Consider the following 17,960-nt stretch of genomic DNA (forward strand, 5'->3'; position numbering starts at 1 on the left):
CCAGCTTCTGGGAGTGAAGGGCAAAAGGGCTGCAAGATAAATAAGGCATCACTTACTCACACATACATTTTGCTAAATTACATTCCAAATACAAAAACAAAATAGAAGCTTCCTCAGCTATACATCTGTTATCAATAATATGTCTGTTGGGGGAAAAAGCAAATTCCATTTTGCGTTTCATCATCCATGAATAGCATCTGAGGCTTTACCTATCAAATCCTTGGAGCAATTAAACCAAATAAGGCCAATTCTTCAGCTTCTTAGTGATCACATACTTAGGAAATCTTGGAGGCTAATACATTTATAAAAATGAATTTTCCTCTTATATATATTCCTTCGGGTTCTTTTCTTTTGCATTGAGGACTAAGTCCCCCACTTGGTAATAGTCTTGGTCTGCTTGTTTTATTTTAGCCTGTCACTGTTCAGAAAAATACTGATTTTGACTGAGGTTCTTATACCAGCAGTTAATTCTGTCTAATTCTCAAGGGAAAAAACAAATCATTTGAATGGTAATAGTGTACACACATATATCATCTTCTGGCATGGGAACAATATATATTTCTGGGTTGGTCAGGGTTGGAAAAGGGCTTGGATCCATATAAGGTGACTTATCAGCATCTTTTGACTCTGCCTGAACTGTACCTTATTTATTCCTCCACTTCACATGACCTCTTAAATCCTACCTTTCCCATGAAATGTATTTATTTTTATTTTTTGAAAGAATTCAGTAGGCTGTCTGAACTTTCACAGGCCCCAATTTGTCTCCCTCTTTGTTTATCTTTCTGGAATGATTTCATTTATAATCCAATTGCCAAAAGATAATGCTTGCTACCTAAATTGGTTTTTAAGGCATGTATGTGGGAGGGAAGAAAGCAGAAGATGATAAATGACTTTCAAGGAAGCTAGGAGCAATCAGAGCGGAGGAGATCAGAAATGCTCATGGGACCAGCTGAAGCAAAGTATTTCAGTGAACAGCAAATACTAGCACATCCTCTTCTACCCCCTCCCTGGTTTACAGCCTGTAATCTAACAGGTTGACATCTAATAAACACTAAATAGTGATAATAAAAAGATGTGTCTGATGCAAGCTATTGCCTTTGGAATGGATAAGCAACGAGATCCTGCTATATAGCATTGGGAACTATATCTAGTCACTTATGATGGAGCATGATAACGTGAGAAAAAAGAATGTATACATGTACGTATGACTGGGTCACCTTGATGTGCAGTAGAAAATTGACAGAACACTGTAAATCAGCTATAATGGAAAAAATAAAAATCATTATTAAAAAAAATTTAAAAAAAGATGTGGCTGTGTACTGCTGGATTGGCATGACTGAAGATCAATTCTGGCACAAACTCTGGTGATGCCATGATGCCATTTGATCTTCGGGGTTATAATAACCCTTCCATCCTGAATCCCAATAGCTATTTTTAAGATGTTTGAGTCTTAAATTATTTTTAATACATGGGATACTTAATCATACTGCATGGTTTTCTTCAAATGCCATGGGGCTAAGACTGTTTGGTGTTGCTACATTTCCATAAATAGATAAAGGAATGGAACAGAATAGTTGGAATAAAAAGAGAAAGAATGAAGGAGAGGGAACAAAGCTTGGGAAGAAGAAGAAAAAGAGGTGAGGCAAGAAAAAGATTGAGCTTGATTGGAGGAAGAAGAGCAGGAATGAGAAGTAATATTCACAAAATCAAAAACATGTGCTCAACTCATGAACAACCTATTGGGAGCATCTATTTTGTGTTTTTCAGCATGACTGTAGTTATAGGTAATTACCACAAAGGTTTCTGCTATCTCCTCAGGCAACCAAAAGATAAGTAGAAGCACTCAAAATATCATATTATGATGTAGGACTAAGATTTGAATCTCTGAATGTTAAACTTCTTTGGGACAAACAATAATAATAATGACTAAAATACTCAAAGGAGAACAACTGAGTTTACTTACACAAGTGATCAGGTCCTTTTAAGACAAGGCGAATATGTCTGCTTCCATAGGGAATGGCAACCACTGTGTCATCCACTAGAGAGAAACAAAGCAAAATCTTAAAAGCACATCATTTTGATACAAAATTATTGACTGTCTCCTCCACAGAGGTACTGACTTACATATGTCTCCAAACGATAATCTTTTTAAAAAGTGTTTGAGATGTGAACATCAATATGTGGTAATAAAATTTTCTACTTTCTTCAAAATAAAATATGCCAAAAAAGCTGGTCACTAGCTAGCTCATGGGGAATCTGGCTTTTTTTTTTTTAAATCATGAATTTTGATTGCAAACTTCCATTTCTGATTTTAAAACCTGATCTTTTATTCTCAAATTTCTCTCGATTGAAGAAGTTGTGTGGAATTACAAAAAGAAAATATATTCTTTTTTTAACAGTCTTTTTTTTTTTTGTCTTTTTTGCTATTTCTTTGGGCCGCTCCCACGGCATATGGAGGTTCCCAGGCTAGGGGTCGAATCGGAGCTGTAGCCACCGGCCTACGCCAGAGCCACAGCAACGCAGGATCCGAGCCGCGTCTGCAACCTACACCACAGCTCACGGCAACGCCGGATCCTTAACACACTGAGCAAGGGCAGGGACCGAACCCGCAACCTCATGGCTCCCAGTCGGATTCGTTAACCACTGTGCCACGACGGAAACTCCAGAAAATATATTCTAATGTTCAAAGGAGGACTTTACTACATCAAAATTTGGACTTCTTTCTAGCAAAGTAACTGTCTTGGATGAATAGGGCAGATAAGAATAGAAGACAACACATTTGTGTTTTTTAATCTTTCCAGGGCAGAGATCATGCTTTCCAGTTCTTTAATATCCTTCACACTGTCTACATCTAATAATATATATGTATATAGGAAGTGTCTCATTCTCTCCACGCACCCTCTTTATTTTGAAAATTAAAAAAGATTGTATTACAGACCATTTTAAAATGAATTAATTTTCATCCTACTTGAAAACTGAGCCTAAATTCATTAAAAGCAATCCCCAAACATACATTTGTGAAAAAATTAGAGGTGTTACATGCATCCCAAATGCATCACAGGCGTTCTTATTTAGAACTCCATTTGTGACAAGATATACTTTATATTTACATGCACGGAAATGTTTCACTTTCACCTAAATTATACTGTTTATTCCTTCACCCAAACTTGTAATATGGGCAAAAAAGATGCTACCATCTCAATTTTACGACCAAGACATAAAGCCTCTGAGAAGTAAACCCAAGGTCAAAAAACAGGAAGGCATTCCAGAAAGCAAGGGAAAGGCACATATTTGTAAACTCACCAGCACATTCAGAAGCTCTGTGGGATTCTCTGTTCTACATATATCTTTACAATATTATACCCTGCCATCCTATTCCTAGAATTTCATTTAAGTAAAAGAATCCCAAAAGGTATGTAAACAGAATGATTTAGGTTGAAAGTGAAATTCTTCAGTGCCATGTAAACATAAGGTGTTATTTCTCTGAAACTTAACACTATCATCCTGCCTTTGGAAGAATTTAAATTTCATAAATGAATCTCATAAGTTCCTTAACTTCCTTTATCCTTAGTTCCTCTGTTTTTAAAACAGGGAAAACAACACTTACCTCATAATATTGTATGAACACATACGGCTATGGCTATAGATATGTATATTATATATAGATATATATAGCCTGAAACACAGTATTTTGTAAATATCATCTTTTCTCTCTCTCTATTCCAAGTCTCCTTAAGGACAGGAACTGAAATACTGTTTATTTTGATGATTTTAACTACCTCAAGGCCCCTAGTGCACAGCCAACTGAATGAGAAAGAAAAATCATATGCTCTCAATTCCTTCCCTAAAAGGTTACATTTATCAAGTTTTCTATAATATTGAATAGTCAACTCACAGTACAAACTTCTGGCTGTTTTTAATGTCAGGAATTGTTGAAGAAAAGGTTGAATTTTGGATAGCTAAGAGTTTGTGGCATATAAGAATAAAATATGTAACGGGGATATAGAAAAGGAACATCAAATGTTCAGAATGGGCCTGCATAGTTTAAATGACCTGCATAAAGACAAGCGTTTTTAATCTCACAAAAGAAACTCAAAGCAGTTAAAACAATGGACTTTCTAGAAATAGAAAGTCTGTTTATCCACAGATCAAGTCAAGTGCAAGACAAAGGAAAGCTTTCTGTTTTGCCCTGCCAGGCTTGGCAATGGTCTTCTGATTCCCACATGGCTCAGGGCATGTTCTGTTGAGAAGTGACTCACATTCTCCACACTGAGGCATCAACCCTAGCTTTTGAATGATACAGTGGCCTTCGTATACTCCCCAAGGGCCTAGAAGGTTATTGGGTAGGATAACCTTCTAGAAGGTTATTGGGTAGGAGAGAACAGACCAGGTGAGAATGCAATGTCTCCAGATGACCTCCAGCAATTTCCAGGTAAAAGAGGAGTGCAAAGACCTCAGGCTGGTGCCAACCTGAAGAGTCAGAAGTACACCAGGGGCAGGAAGAGTCATGGACTATTCTTCTTTGGTTTGTAAAGAGCTAGCGGGCAACTGGAAGGTCATCAGGCAATCAGAAACTTCATTATTTTAACCCAAGATAATTTTCTGAGTGTCTCCTAGTGTTAGGTTGCATACTACATACCACAAAATCAGTGATGAAGATGACAAAGCACTAGCCCTACAAAATGTTTCCTGAGAAAGGTATCTAAGTTAAAACATGCAAGGAAATATAACATACTATAACCTAATCATGGAGATTCCCAAGTGCATTAATTAGTTTCTTAAGACCCCTTATCCAAAGAAATCCATTCTACACAATGTAACCCACTGTGTTCCCAATGTGTTTACCCAGGGCAACCTTTCCTTATGTTATCATCTATAAACATCAGTAGATAAATCTCATAACATACTTTAAGGTATGGGACTTTTCATTTGACAAAAAGCAAGATAGGAAAAAAACTAATTTTATTTGCTGCACGTTGATAAGAAGCTAGTCTTCGAGTTGGTACTTAATTGATTCTTTGAGGAACAACTTTTCAAAATTTAGCATATATAAAATCAGAATGCACCTCACAATCAATATTTATATTCTCTCTCACAGGTGCCAACAGCAAAACAGGCAAAAAATCAAGCTTGCAAAACAGGTGTCAGTGGCTTGGAAGAAGATTCCAAGACATTAGTGAAACACACTATTTAAATCCTTGGAATCCAATAGTTGTGGGAATGGAGGGAGATGAGGAATCAGTAGTGCTCTACAATATTCCCGAAGTGGGAGCCCAAAGCAAGCTAACTCTACATAACTGCAAGCCTGAATTAAGAACCCAGCATCAAGACTTCTGCTTTCATGGAGTTTCTGCTGTGGCCAGTGGAAATGAATCTGACTGGTAACCATAAGGTTGTGGATTTGATCCAGTGGGTTAAGGATCCAGTGTTGCCGTGAGCTGTGGTGTAAGTTGCAGATGCAGCTCAGATCTGGTGTTGCTGTGGCTCTGGCGTAGGCCAGCAGCTGTAGCTCTGATTCAACCCATAGCCTGGGAACCTCTATATGCTGCAGGTGCTACCTTAAAAAGCAAAAAAAAAAGACTTCTGCTCCCTGTCAAGATGAAGTCATAGGGCCCAGGCTTAATCTCCTTCTTGAAACAATGAAAAAGTCAGAAGATATGATATGATATGAAACATTGGCTTTCAAGACACTGGATATCAAGCAAAGGACAGTGATTCCTGAGATTCAGGCAACATGAGGCAAACCTTAACACTGCTCCAGCCTTCTACCTTGGAAGACATTCCAGGCCATGGCTCAGGAAGTGGGAGCTTGGATAGAGCCTGGAGGATCCTCTGAGTTGAAGAGACAAAGGTATGAGTATGAGTCCAAAGAGATCAAGGTGGCTATAGTTTGAAGTACAGATTACTTCTCTGTGTCTAGAGGGGAGAGAGTGACACAAGGATGACTCTGGAGATTTAAGAGCATCCCCTTTAGGTATCCAGCAGCTTAAACATACTAATCAGGACATGCATGTGAAAAAACAACATGAAGCCAGGAGAAGGACCACACTATATAGATCCCATATATATAGGACTGGGAATAGTATCTTATCCTATTTGCCAGGCAGGAAAACTTAATAATTCACCAGACATCGAGTACTTAGAGGCATCTTGTCTCAGTAGTAAGGCACAATTGCCACTAATACAGATATGGCTTTGGTCCTGTCTACCATATTTTATGACCCCAAAGGACCAAACTGATTCCAAATAACTTAAGAACAAAACTCAAGAATACTCATAGGAATACAAAAATATCTAGTATCCAAGAAGATAAAGTTTGCAATGTCTGAAATTAGGTAAAAAAAATTACGGAGCGTGGAAAGAAACACCCCCAAAATACACCCTGTACTTAAAAAGAAAAATTGATCACTCAAAGCACAGAGAAGACATTAAAATAGCAATATAATTTGATTTCATATGTTGAAAAGGTAAAGTCAAAGGAGAGACGGGATTAAGATGGCGGAATAGAAGGGCTGGAGCTCAACTTCTCTCCTAAAAACAACAAAATGCACAACTAAAGACTGAGCATTCTTCACCCAAATGGACCGGAAACCTTAAAAAAGATATACTACTCCAGAAGAAAAAGAAGAGGACACATCAAGAGGTAGGAGGGGCAATTTCATGATATAAACACCCCATACCTCCCGGGTGGGAAGCTCCACAGACTGGAAACTAACTGGTTCACAGAGACTCACCTACAGGAGTGAGAGTTCTGAGCCCCACATCAAACTTTCAGGTGTGGGGATCTGGCACAGGGAGAAAGAGCCCCTGGAGCGTCTGTCACGGAAGGCCAGTGGGGCTTCTGTGCAGGAGCTCCACGGGACTGGGAGAAACGGAGACCCCATTCTTAAGAGGCACACACAGAGTTTCACGTACACTGGATCCCAGGGCAGAGCAAAGTCTCCATAGGAATCTGGGTCAAACCTGACTGCAGTTCTTGGAGGACATCCTGGGAAAACAGGGGTGAATGTGCCTTGTTGTGAGGGAAGGACATAAAAGCAGAGCTCTTGGGAATATCCATCAGCATGTGTTTCCCTGGAGGTGGCCATTTTGGGAAAATCTGGCCCCACCCTTCAGTCAGTGCTGAGAAGCCCCAGGGCAAACAACAATCCAGGTGGGATCACAGCCCTGCCCCACAGTAAACAGGCTACCTAAAGACCCCTCAGGCACACAGCTGCCTCTAATCCCATCCAGAGACTAAGCCCCACCCACCACAGGGATTAGAATCAGCTCCACCTACCAGTGCGGAGGCATCAGCCCCTCCCATCAGGAAGCCTACAGCAAGCCCCCCATACTGACTTCAGCCACAGGGGGGCAGACACCAGAAGTAAGAGACACTACAACTCTATTATCTGTAAAAAGGTCACTACACCAAAAACCTACAAACATGAAAAGACAGAGAACTATAACTCAGATGAGGGAGAAAGGAAAAACCCCAGAAAATCAGCTAAGCAAGGAGGAGATTCTAAGCCTCCAAGAAAAGGCCTTTAGATTGTTGATGCTGAAGAAGATGCAAGACATTGGAAATAAACTGGAGGCAAAGATGGATAACTTACAGGAAACACTGACCAAAGAGATACAAGATATAAAACTTAAACAAGAAGAGATGCACCCGCTGAATAGCATTGAGAACTATGTCTAGATACTCATGTTGCAACAGAAGAAATGGTGGGGGAAAAACTGTAATTGTAATGTATACATGTAAGGATAACCTGAACCCCTTGCTGTACAGTGGGAAAATAAAATAAAAAAAAAAGAAAAAAAAAAAGAAGAGATGCAAAATACAATAACGGAAATAAAAAATTCACTAGAAGCAGCCAACAGCAGGATACAGGAGGCAGAAGAACAAATAAGCGAGGTGGAGGACAGATTAGTGGAAACTGCGGATGCAGAACAGAAAAGAGAAAAAGGATTGAAAAGAAATGAAGAGAGTCTCAGAGAACTCTGGGACAACATTAAACACACCAACATCCGTATCATAGGGGTGCCAAAAGGAGAAGAGAGAGCAAAGGAGACAGAAAACATATTCCAAGAGATAATAGCTGAAAATGTCCCTAACATGGGGAAGGAATCACTCACTCAAATCCAGGAAGCACAATGAGTACCATATAAAATAAACACAAGGAGGAACACCCCAAGACACATATTAATCAAACTGACCAAAATTAAAGACGAGAAAATACTGAAAGCAGCTAGGGAAAAGAAACAAATAACATACAAGGGAACCCCAATAAGGTTATCGGCAGATCTTTCAACAGAAACTCTGCAGGCCAGAAGGGAGTGGCATGATATACTTAACATGATGAAAGGAAAAAACCTCCAGCCAAGATTACTCTACCCAGCAAGGCTCTCATTCAGATTTGAAGGAGAAATCAAAACCTTCACAGATAAGCAAAAGCTGAGAGAATTCACCAACACTAAACCAGCCTTACAACAAATACTAAAAGAACTTCTATAGGCAGAAAAGAACAAGAGAAGAAGGGAAGAAAAAAGAGCAGCAAAAACAAACCCAAAGCAGTTAATAAAATGGCAATAAGAACATACATATCAATAATTACCTTAAATGTTAATGGACTAAACGTCCCAACCAAAAGACACAGACTTGCTGAATGGATATAAAAAACAAGACCCATATATATGCTGTCTTCAAGAGACCCACTTTGCTTTTTTAGGGACACACACAAATTGAAAGTGAGAGGATGGAAGAACATATTTCATGCAAACGGGGATCAAAAGAAAGCTGAGTAGCAATACTCATATCAGACAAAATAGACTTGAAAATGAAGACTATTTTAAGGGACAAAGAAGGACATTACATAATGATCAAAGGATCCATCCAAGAAGAAGATATAACAATTTTAAATATCTACACACCCAACACAGGTTCACCACCATATATAAGGCAACTGCTAACAACCTTAAAAGGAGAAATCGACAATAACACAATCATAGTCGGGGACTTCAACACCCCACTGACAGCAATGGACAGATCAACCAGACAGAAAAATCAGAAAGGAAACACAGGCCCTGAATCATGCATTAAACCAGATGGGCTTCATAGATACCTATAGGACATTCCATCCCAAAGCAACAGAATACACATTCTTCTCAAGTGCACGTGGAACATTCTCTAAGATTGATCACATCCTGGGCTACAAATCCAACCTCAGTCACTTTAAGAAAATTGAAATCATATCAAGCATCTTTTCTGACCACAACACTCTACAACTGGACATCCAACAACAAGAAAAAAACTTCAAAAAACACAAACACGTGGAGACTAAACAACATGCTACTAAACGACCAATGGATCACGGAAGAAATCAAAGAGGAAGTTAAAAAGATACCTAGAAGCAAATGACAATGAAGATGTGACACTCCAAAACCTATGGGATGCAGCAAAAGCTATTCTAAGAGGAAAGTTTATAGCAATACAAGCCCACCTCGGGAAACAAGAAAAAGCTCAAAAAAACAACCTAACTTTACATCTAAAGCAGCTCGAGCGAGAAGAACAGACAAGACCTCAAGTTAGTAGAAGGAAAGAAATCATAAAGATCAGAGCAGAAATCAATGAAATAGAAACAAAGAAACCCATAGAAAAGATCAATGAAATGAAAAGCTGGTTCTTTGACAAGATCAACAAAATTGATAAACCCCTAGCCAGACGTATCAAGCAAAAAAGAGAGAGGACTCAAATCAATAAAATTAGAAATGAAAAAGGAGAAGTAACAATGGACATCACAGAAATACAAAGGATCATAAGAGACTACTATATGCAACTATATGCCAATAACATGGAAAACCTAGAAGAAATGGACAAATTCTTAGAAAAGTACAATCTTCCAAGACTAAACCAAGATGAAATAGAAAAGATGAATGGATCCATCAGAAGAACTGAAATTGAAACTGTGATTTAAAAACTTCCAACAAAGAAAAGTCCAGGACTAGATGGCTTCACAGGAGAATTCTATCAAACATTTAGAGAAGAGCTAACACCTCTCCTTCGGAAACTATTTCAAAAAATTGCAGAGGAGGGGATACTCCCAAAGTCATCCTATGAGGCCACCATCACCCTGGTACCAAAACCAGACAAAGACTCCACAAAAAAAGAAAACTATAGGCCAATTTCACTGATGAACATCGTTGCAAAAATCCTCAACAAAATACTAGCAAACCACATCCAACAATACATTAAAAGGATTGTATGCCATGATCAAGTGGGATTTATCCCAGGGATGCAAGGGTTCTTTGATATCCACAAATCCATCAGTATGATACACCACATTAACAAACTGAAGCATCAAAACCATATGATCCTCTCAATAGAAGCAGAAAAAGCCTTTGACAAAATAGCCTTTGACACCAATTTCTGATAAAAACACTTCAGAAAGTTGACATACAGGGAACCTACCTCAATCTGATAAAGGCCATATATGACAAACCCACAGCAAACATCATGCTCAATGGTGAAAAGCTGAAAGAATTCCTGCTGAGATGAGGATGTCCACTTGCACCACTACTCTTCAACTCAGTTCTGGAAGTCCTAGCCACAGCAATCAGAGAATTAAAAGAAATAAAAGGAAAAGAAGCAAATTGGAAAGGAAGAAGTAAAACTATCACTATTTGCAGATGACATGATACTATACCTAGAGAACCCTAAAGACTCAACCAGAAAACTGTTAGAGCTCATCCACAAATTTGGCAAAGTCGCAGGATACAAAATTAATACACAGAAATTGACGGCATTTCTATACCCTAACAATGAAAGAGCAGAAAAAGAAATTAGGGAAGCAATCCCATGTACCATCACATCCAAAAGAATAAAATACCTAGGAGTAAACCTACCTAAAGAGACAAAAACCTGTACTCTGAAAACTATAAGACACTGATGAAAGAAATCAAAGACGACACAAATAGATGGAAAGATATACCATGCTCCTGGATTGGAAGAGTTAATATTATCAAAATGACTCTACTACCTAAGGCAATCTACAGATTCAATGCAATCCCTATCAAATTACCATGGACATTTTTCACAGAACTCGAACAAAATATGTTAAAGTTTGTTTGGAAGCACAAAAGACCCAGAATAGCCAGAGACATCCTGAAAAAGAAAAATGAAGCTGAAGGAAGCAGGCTCCCTCATTTCAGACTATACTACAAAGCAACAATCATCAAAACTGTATGGTACTGGCACAAAGACAGACATACAGATCAGTGGAACAGGAGAGAAAGCCCAGAATGAAACCCACACACCTACAGCCAAACTAATCTATGACAAAGGAGGAAAGGATATTCAATGGAGAAAGGACAGCTTGTTCAATAAGTGGTGCTGGGAAAACCAGACAGCCACATGGAAAAGAATGAGATTAGAACACTCCCTAACACCATACACAAAAATAAACTCCAAATGGATTAAAGACCTAGATTTAAGACCAGATACTACAAAACTCTTAGAGGAAAACATAGGCCAAACACTCTCTGACATAAACCACAGCAACATCTTCTCAGATCCACCTCTTAGAGTATTGAAAATAAAAACAAAAATAAACAAATGGGACCTAATCAAACTTCAAAGTTTCTGCAGCACAGCAAAGGAAACCCTAAACAAAATGAAAAGACAACCCACAGAATTGGAGAAAATCTTTGCAAGTGAATCAACTGACAAGGAATTCATCTCCAAAATTTATAAACACCTCCTACAGCTCCATACCAAAAAAACAAAAAACCCCATCAAAAATGGGCAGAAGATCTAAACAGACAATTCTCCAAAGAAGACATACAGATGGTCAAAAAAACACATGAAAAGATGTTCAACATCACTCACTATTAGAGAAATGCCAATCAAAACCACTCTGAGGTACCACCTGACACAAGCCAGAATGGCCATCATCAAAAATTCTACAAACAATAGTGCTGGAGAGGCTGTGGAGAAAAAGGAACCCTAGTACACTGTTGGTGGGATTGTAAATTGGTGCAACCACTGTGGAAAGCAGTATGGAGATGCCTCAGAAAACTAAACATAGAACTACCATTTGATCCAGTAATCCCACTCCCGGGCATCTATCCAGAGAAAACCATGGCTTGCAAAGACACATGTACTCCAGTGTTCATTGCAGCACTATTTACAACAGCCAAAACATGGAAACAACCTAAATGTCCATCAACAGAGGAGTGGATCAAGAAGATGTGCTACATATACACAATGGAATATTATTCAGCCATTAAAATGAATGAAATACTGGCATTTTTAGCAACATGGATGGACCTAGAAACTATCATGCTAAGTGAAGTCAGCCATACAATGAGACACCAACATCAAATGCTTTCACTGACATGTGGAATCTGAAAAAAGGACAGACTGAACTTATTTGCAGAACAGATGCTGACTCACAGATATTAAAAAATTTTGGTCTCTGGAGGAGGCAGTTTGTGGGGTCGGGGGAGGTGCTTGCATTGTGGGATGGAAATCCTGTGAAATCAGATTGTTATGATCATTATACAACTACAGATGTGATAAATTCATTTGAGTAAAAAAAAAAAAGACCAAAAAAAAAAAAAAAAAGGAAAAAAGAAAAAGTTAAGTTAAAAAAAATCTCCAGGCCCAGATAATTTCACTGGTCATTACTACCAAGCATTTAAAGAAGAAATAACATCAATCCTATACATTCTCTTCCACTAAAGAGAAGACAAGGGATCACACTTGCCAACTTGTGGTATGAGGCCGGCTTCATGCTGATACCAAACTGAGACAAAGATGTTATAAAACAGTTAACACTTTGGACAACTATCACTCATGAACATACATACCCACAATTTCCTGGCAAATCAAATCCAGTAATCTATATAAAGAATAATACACCATGACCGAGGAGAGTTGATTCCAGGAATGCAAGGTTAGTTCTTTATTCGAAAATGAATTAATGTTATACATTACAGTAAAAATCTAAGGAACTCTCACAGATCATGTCAACTGAGGCAGGAAAAGCATTTGATAAAATTCAACATCCATTCATGATGCTCCAAAAATTAGGAAGAGAATTTCCTAAAGGCAATAAAGACCATCTACAAAAACCTAGAGCTGATGTCGTGCTCAATGGTGAGAAATTGAATGCTTTCCCTCTTAAGAATGACAGTAAGGTAAGAATATCTACTTTTGCCACTTCTTCTCCAACATTGTATTGGACATCCTTATCAGTGTAGTAAAGCAATAAATAAAATACTGGTTTACAAAAAATAAATGAGTAGTTTACCAATTGAAAAGGAAGAAATAAAATCATCCTTCTTTGTAAACAACTTATCTAATTATGCCTTACTGTACTAGCAAGGATGACTAATAGAGAATTCAAAAACACTCAGAACAATTAAGTGAGCTTATCAGAAAGTTTGCAAAATACATGGCCAAGAGTAAATCAGAAATATACAACTGAAGCTGAAATACAAAATACAAAATATGATGCTGAAAACCAATAAAGACTGATGAAAAAACCAAAGAAGATCTAAATAAATGGATAGACATGAAATGCTCAAAGGATAATATCTCAACATATTAAACACATCAGTTCTCTCCAAATCAACCTGTAGAATTAACAAAATTATCATCAAAATCCCAGCAAGCTTTCTGTATATATGGACAAATTATAAAATTTATATAAGATTTTAAAAGAATTACTATAGAACAGACAAATTTTTTTTTCTTTTTTTCTTTTTAGGGCTTACCCACAGCATATGGAGATTCCCAGGCTAGGGGTCGAATCAGAGCTGTAGCTGCCGGCCTACAATGCACCAGAGCCACAGCAATGCCAGATCTGAGCCACATCTGTGACCTACACCTGCAATGCACCAGAGCCATAGGAACACCAGATCCTTTACCCACTGAGTGAGGCCAGGGATCAAACCTTCAACCTCATGGTTCCTAGTCGGATTTATTTCCACTGAGCCATGATGGGAACTCCTAGAATAGCCAAAATGATTTTGAAAAGGAGAATAAATTTAGAGAAATCAAAGTACCTGATTTTTTTTTTTTAAGGGCCGCGCCCATGGCATATGGAAGTTCCCAGGTTGGGGTCAAATCAGAGTCACAGCAACACCAGATCAAAGATGCATGTGCCACCGATGCCGCAGCTCACAGCAACACTGGATCCTTAACCCACTGAGTGAGGCCAGGGATCAAACCCACATCCTCAGGGATACGAGTAGGGTTCTTAACCCGCTGAGCCACAATAGGAACTCCTCAAGTAGCTGATTTTAACACTTGCTTTTAAGCTATAGTAAGCTTTATACTAAGTAAGCAATGTGATATTGGTAAAGGGATCAATTCATAGAAGAGAAAGCCCAGAAATAGACCTACTCAGAAATGAACAATGGATTTTAGTTCCATTGTTTTAAAGGCAATTCAAGGAAGAAAATAAAATCACCATTTCAACAAATGCCTGGAAAAATTGGACATCTTTATACAAAGAACAATTTAACCTAGATATAAACCTTATAACTTATATAAAAATTACCTGAAAATAGGACATAGATCTAAAAGTAAAATAGAAAACTATAACACTTTTAGAAGACATAGGCAAAAATTATGTGACCTGGGATTAGGTAGAGTTCTTAGGCATGACATGAAGTGCACAATCCATGGAAAGAGGAAAATGATAAACTGGTCTTTATCAAAATTAAAAGGTTTAGCTTTGTGAAAGATAATGTTAAGCCATTTTGAAAAAGGAAGGTACCTTCTGAAAGAAAATATTTTCAAATCATATATCAAACACTTACACTCAGAATATGTAAATACAATATATAAATATAATATGTAAATAACTCTTAAAACTCAATAGAACAGGAAACCAACCTGTTCTATTCTGTTCTGTTCTATTCTATTCTAGTCTATTCTATTGGCCGTAACTGTGGCATATGGAAGTTCCCAGGCTAGGGGTCAATTTGGAGCTGCAGCTGCAGCTACACCACAGCCACAGCAACACTGGACCTGAGCCACATCTTTGACTTACACTGTAGTTTGTGGTAATGCCAGATCCCTAACCCACTGAGTGAGGCCAGGGAGGGACTTGCATCCTCATGGACACTATGTCAGATTCTTAACTAGCTGAGCCACAATGGGAACTCCCAAACAACCTCTTTTATAAATTAGAAAATGACTTGAATTAGCATGGCATCAAAGAGGAAATAAGCACATGTATGACCAGCAGAAGAATTCTCCACCCCTCTTCCTACTGAAGACGTCCATACCCTAATCCCCAGAACCTATGGATATGTTATGTTACACAAAAAGGTGGAATTAAGGTTGCTGATAAAATTAAGGTTGCTAATCAGTTCATCTTAAAATAAAAAGAGTGTCCTAGGTTATCTGGGTAGGCTGAATGTAATCACAGGGCTTCTTTAAACTGGAGGAGGGAGGCAGAAGAGGTGGTTGGAGTCACAGAAAGATTAGAAGATGCTATGTTGCTGGCTTTGCAGATGCCAAGGCCTGCAGATAGTTTCCAAAAGCTGGAAAACCAAAATCAAAGAAAGTGGATTCTCCCCTAGAGCCTCCAGAAGAAACACAGTCCTGCTAACACCTTGATTTTAGTCTAAGACACACTTTAAACTTATGACTCTCCAGAGCTGTACCATAATTGTGTTGTTTTATGCCACTAAATTTGTGGTAATTTGTTACAGTAGAAACTGGTAACTAATATCATCTAAGCCATTAGGAAAATGCAGATTAAAACAATGATGAGATACCATAACACACCAATCAGGATGGTTAAAATAAAAAATACTGACAACATCAAGTGACGACAAGAATGCAGAGCAAGTGGAACTCTCATGTATTGCTGGTAGAAATGCAAAATAGTAAGATACTCAGGAAATCAGCCTGGAAGTTTCTTAAAATATTAAACACACACCTATCATATCATCTAGCCATGCTACTTCCAGGAATTTACTTTTTTTTTGGTCTTTTCGTCTTTTCAGGGCTGTACCCACAGCGTATGGAGGTTCCTAGGCTAGGGGTCTAATCGTAGCTATAGCTGCTGGCCTACACCAGAGCCAAAGCAATGTGGGATCTGAGCCATGTCTGTGACCTACATCACAGTTCATGGCAATGCCGGATTCTTAACCCACTGAGCGAGGCCAGGGCACGAATCTGCAACCTCATGGTTCCTAGTCGGATTTGTTTCTGCTGTGCCACGATGGGAACTCCTACTTCCAGGAATTTACCTAAGAGAAATGAAAGTGTACATCTATACAAAGACCTGGCTTCCTGACTGCTTTTCTTACTTCTGCAATTAGACCCACTATAATCCACTTACAACAGAGTAGATAGAATGATACCTTATAAAATAAATCCAATGAAGACACTCCTCTGTGCACAATCCTGTGACTTCTTTTCTCATTCAGACTAAAAGCCAAAGTCGTTAAAAATTGTACAATATCTGTGCCATTCCTCACAGTCCCCCTGCTTTCATTATTTCCTCTAATCTCTAGACTCACTTTGCTTCAGTTACACAGTTTTTTTGCACTTTGAGAAATATGTTAAAAATATATCTACCTCAGGATGTTTGCACTTGCTTTTCTCTATGCCTCAAATTTTCTTCCCTCTGACTCTTGCATGATGCCCTGCCTGTATCTCCCTCAGATCTTTGCTCAAATGCCATCTTACCAGTGAGTCTTTTCTTACTCACCTATTTAAAATTGTGATCACTGCCATCACCTTTGGCTGTCAGTCCCTCCCTCTCCCTGGTTCTTTTCCTTCTCTGTTTCCTTTTCCCCATGACTCCTATCACCATATGACACATATACATTTAATTAATTTTTTGGTGTCTCTAACACTAGTATGTAAGCTCCAGGAGGAGAAATGGACTTTTGTCTCTTTGTTCTTTCCTGTTTCCATCATCTAAAACAATTTCTTGGCATACAGCAGGTCCCCTCAAAATATTGGTTGTTGAATAAATGAATGAGTAAATTACTGTTGAATGAATGAATGGATAGTTGAGTGGTTTGAGTGCACAGCCTAAAGTCTGGGGCATGGTGGAAATTTCTTTAAAGTTTTGTGCTTTCTTTAAAAAATATATCTTGTTTTGCTTCATAATATATAGCCTGTGTTTTATTATAAACATCTTTACTTCAAAATATTTGAGCTAGAATGATAGTCCCAGAATACGTTTACCCATAGCCATTATAAATCAGCATAAGCACAGTCTGAGAAGGAAAGCTAGGTTTTAGGAGCTTCATTTTATCTTGATATAAATTAGTTTATCTAGTTCTTGCCACTCAAGGGAGAGAGAGAGAGCTTTAGGATACCCAGGTATTTTCAACACATGCAAATAGATTTGAGAGGTTTGCAAAGCTGGAGACATTCAATGAATAGCCAATAGGCTGGCTCTGGATCGAAGAATATTCTGAGTATACTTGGAAAATACATGATACAGTACAAGCCAATACAATTTGTGAGAAAATGAGCCTTTCCTTTCAAGAATTGAAAGTAAGTTAATGTTAGCTAAATTTGATCCTTTTTTTTTTTTTTTTTTTTTTTTTTTGTTGGGTTGGAGAAATAGGAAAAAAGTAACCAGGAAAAATGGAAAGGGTGGATGCTATCTGTAGACAGCCCTTTTCTTCAAAAGGGGGGAAAGACTGCCTTCATCTAGCTCTATTTCTGCTGTCTATATTTGTATTAGGTAATAATAATGTCTCTTAACACAAAGGTAGTTTCTTTTGTATCATCAGCAAATGGCAGCCATTTGATAAGTTCCTCCTCCTCCTTCTTTTTTTTTTTTTTTTTTCTGGCACTTTACACCATGGTCTTTCTCCACTCTCCTGTTTTTACCTTCTTCCCCTGAGGTTTGAGAATATAAGGAAAAAACTTGGATATATGTTCAGAAGAAAATGAGTTCAGTGTGGGGAATCCAAGCACAAAGAGGCTGAAGAGA

General features: G+C 38.2%; 1 protein-coding gene across 3 annotated transcripts in view; it reads right to left on the reverse strand.

Annotated features, from left to right (window-relative positions):
- ADAMTSL1 (ADAMTS like 1) overlaps window positions 1-17,960 on the reverse strand; it is a 1,007,583-nt gene that overhangs the window by 290,652 nt on the left and 698,971 nt on the right. For all 3 annotated transcript variants that reach the window (XM_021074260.1, XM_021074267.1, XM_021074276.1), the window contains one exon: window positions 1,964-2,038. In XM_021074260.1, the coding sequence (XP_020929919.1) occupies window positions 1,964-2,038 (75 nt within the window). The remainder of the gene's footprint in view (window positions 1-1,963; window positions 2,039-17,960) is intronic.

This window comes from Sus scrofa, chromosome 1, assembly GCF_000003025.6.
Source record: "Sus scrofa isolate TJ Tabasco breed Duroc chromosome 1, Sscrofa11.1, whole genome shotgun sequence".
NCBI classification, from domain to species: domain Eukaryota; kingdom Metazoa; phylum Chordata; class Mammalia; order Artiodactyla; family Suidae; genus Sus; species Sus scrofa.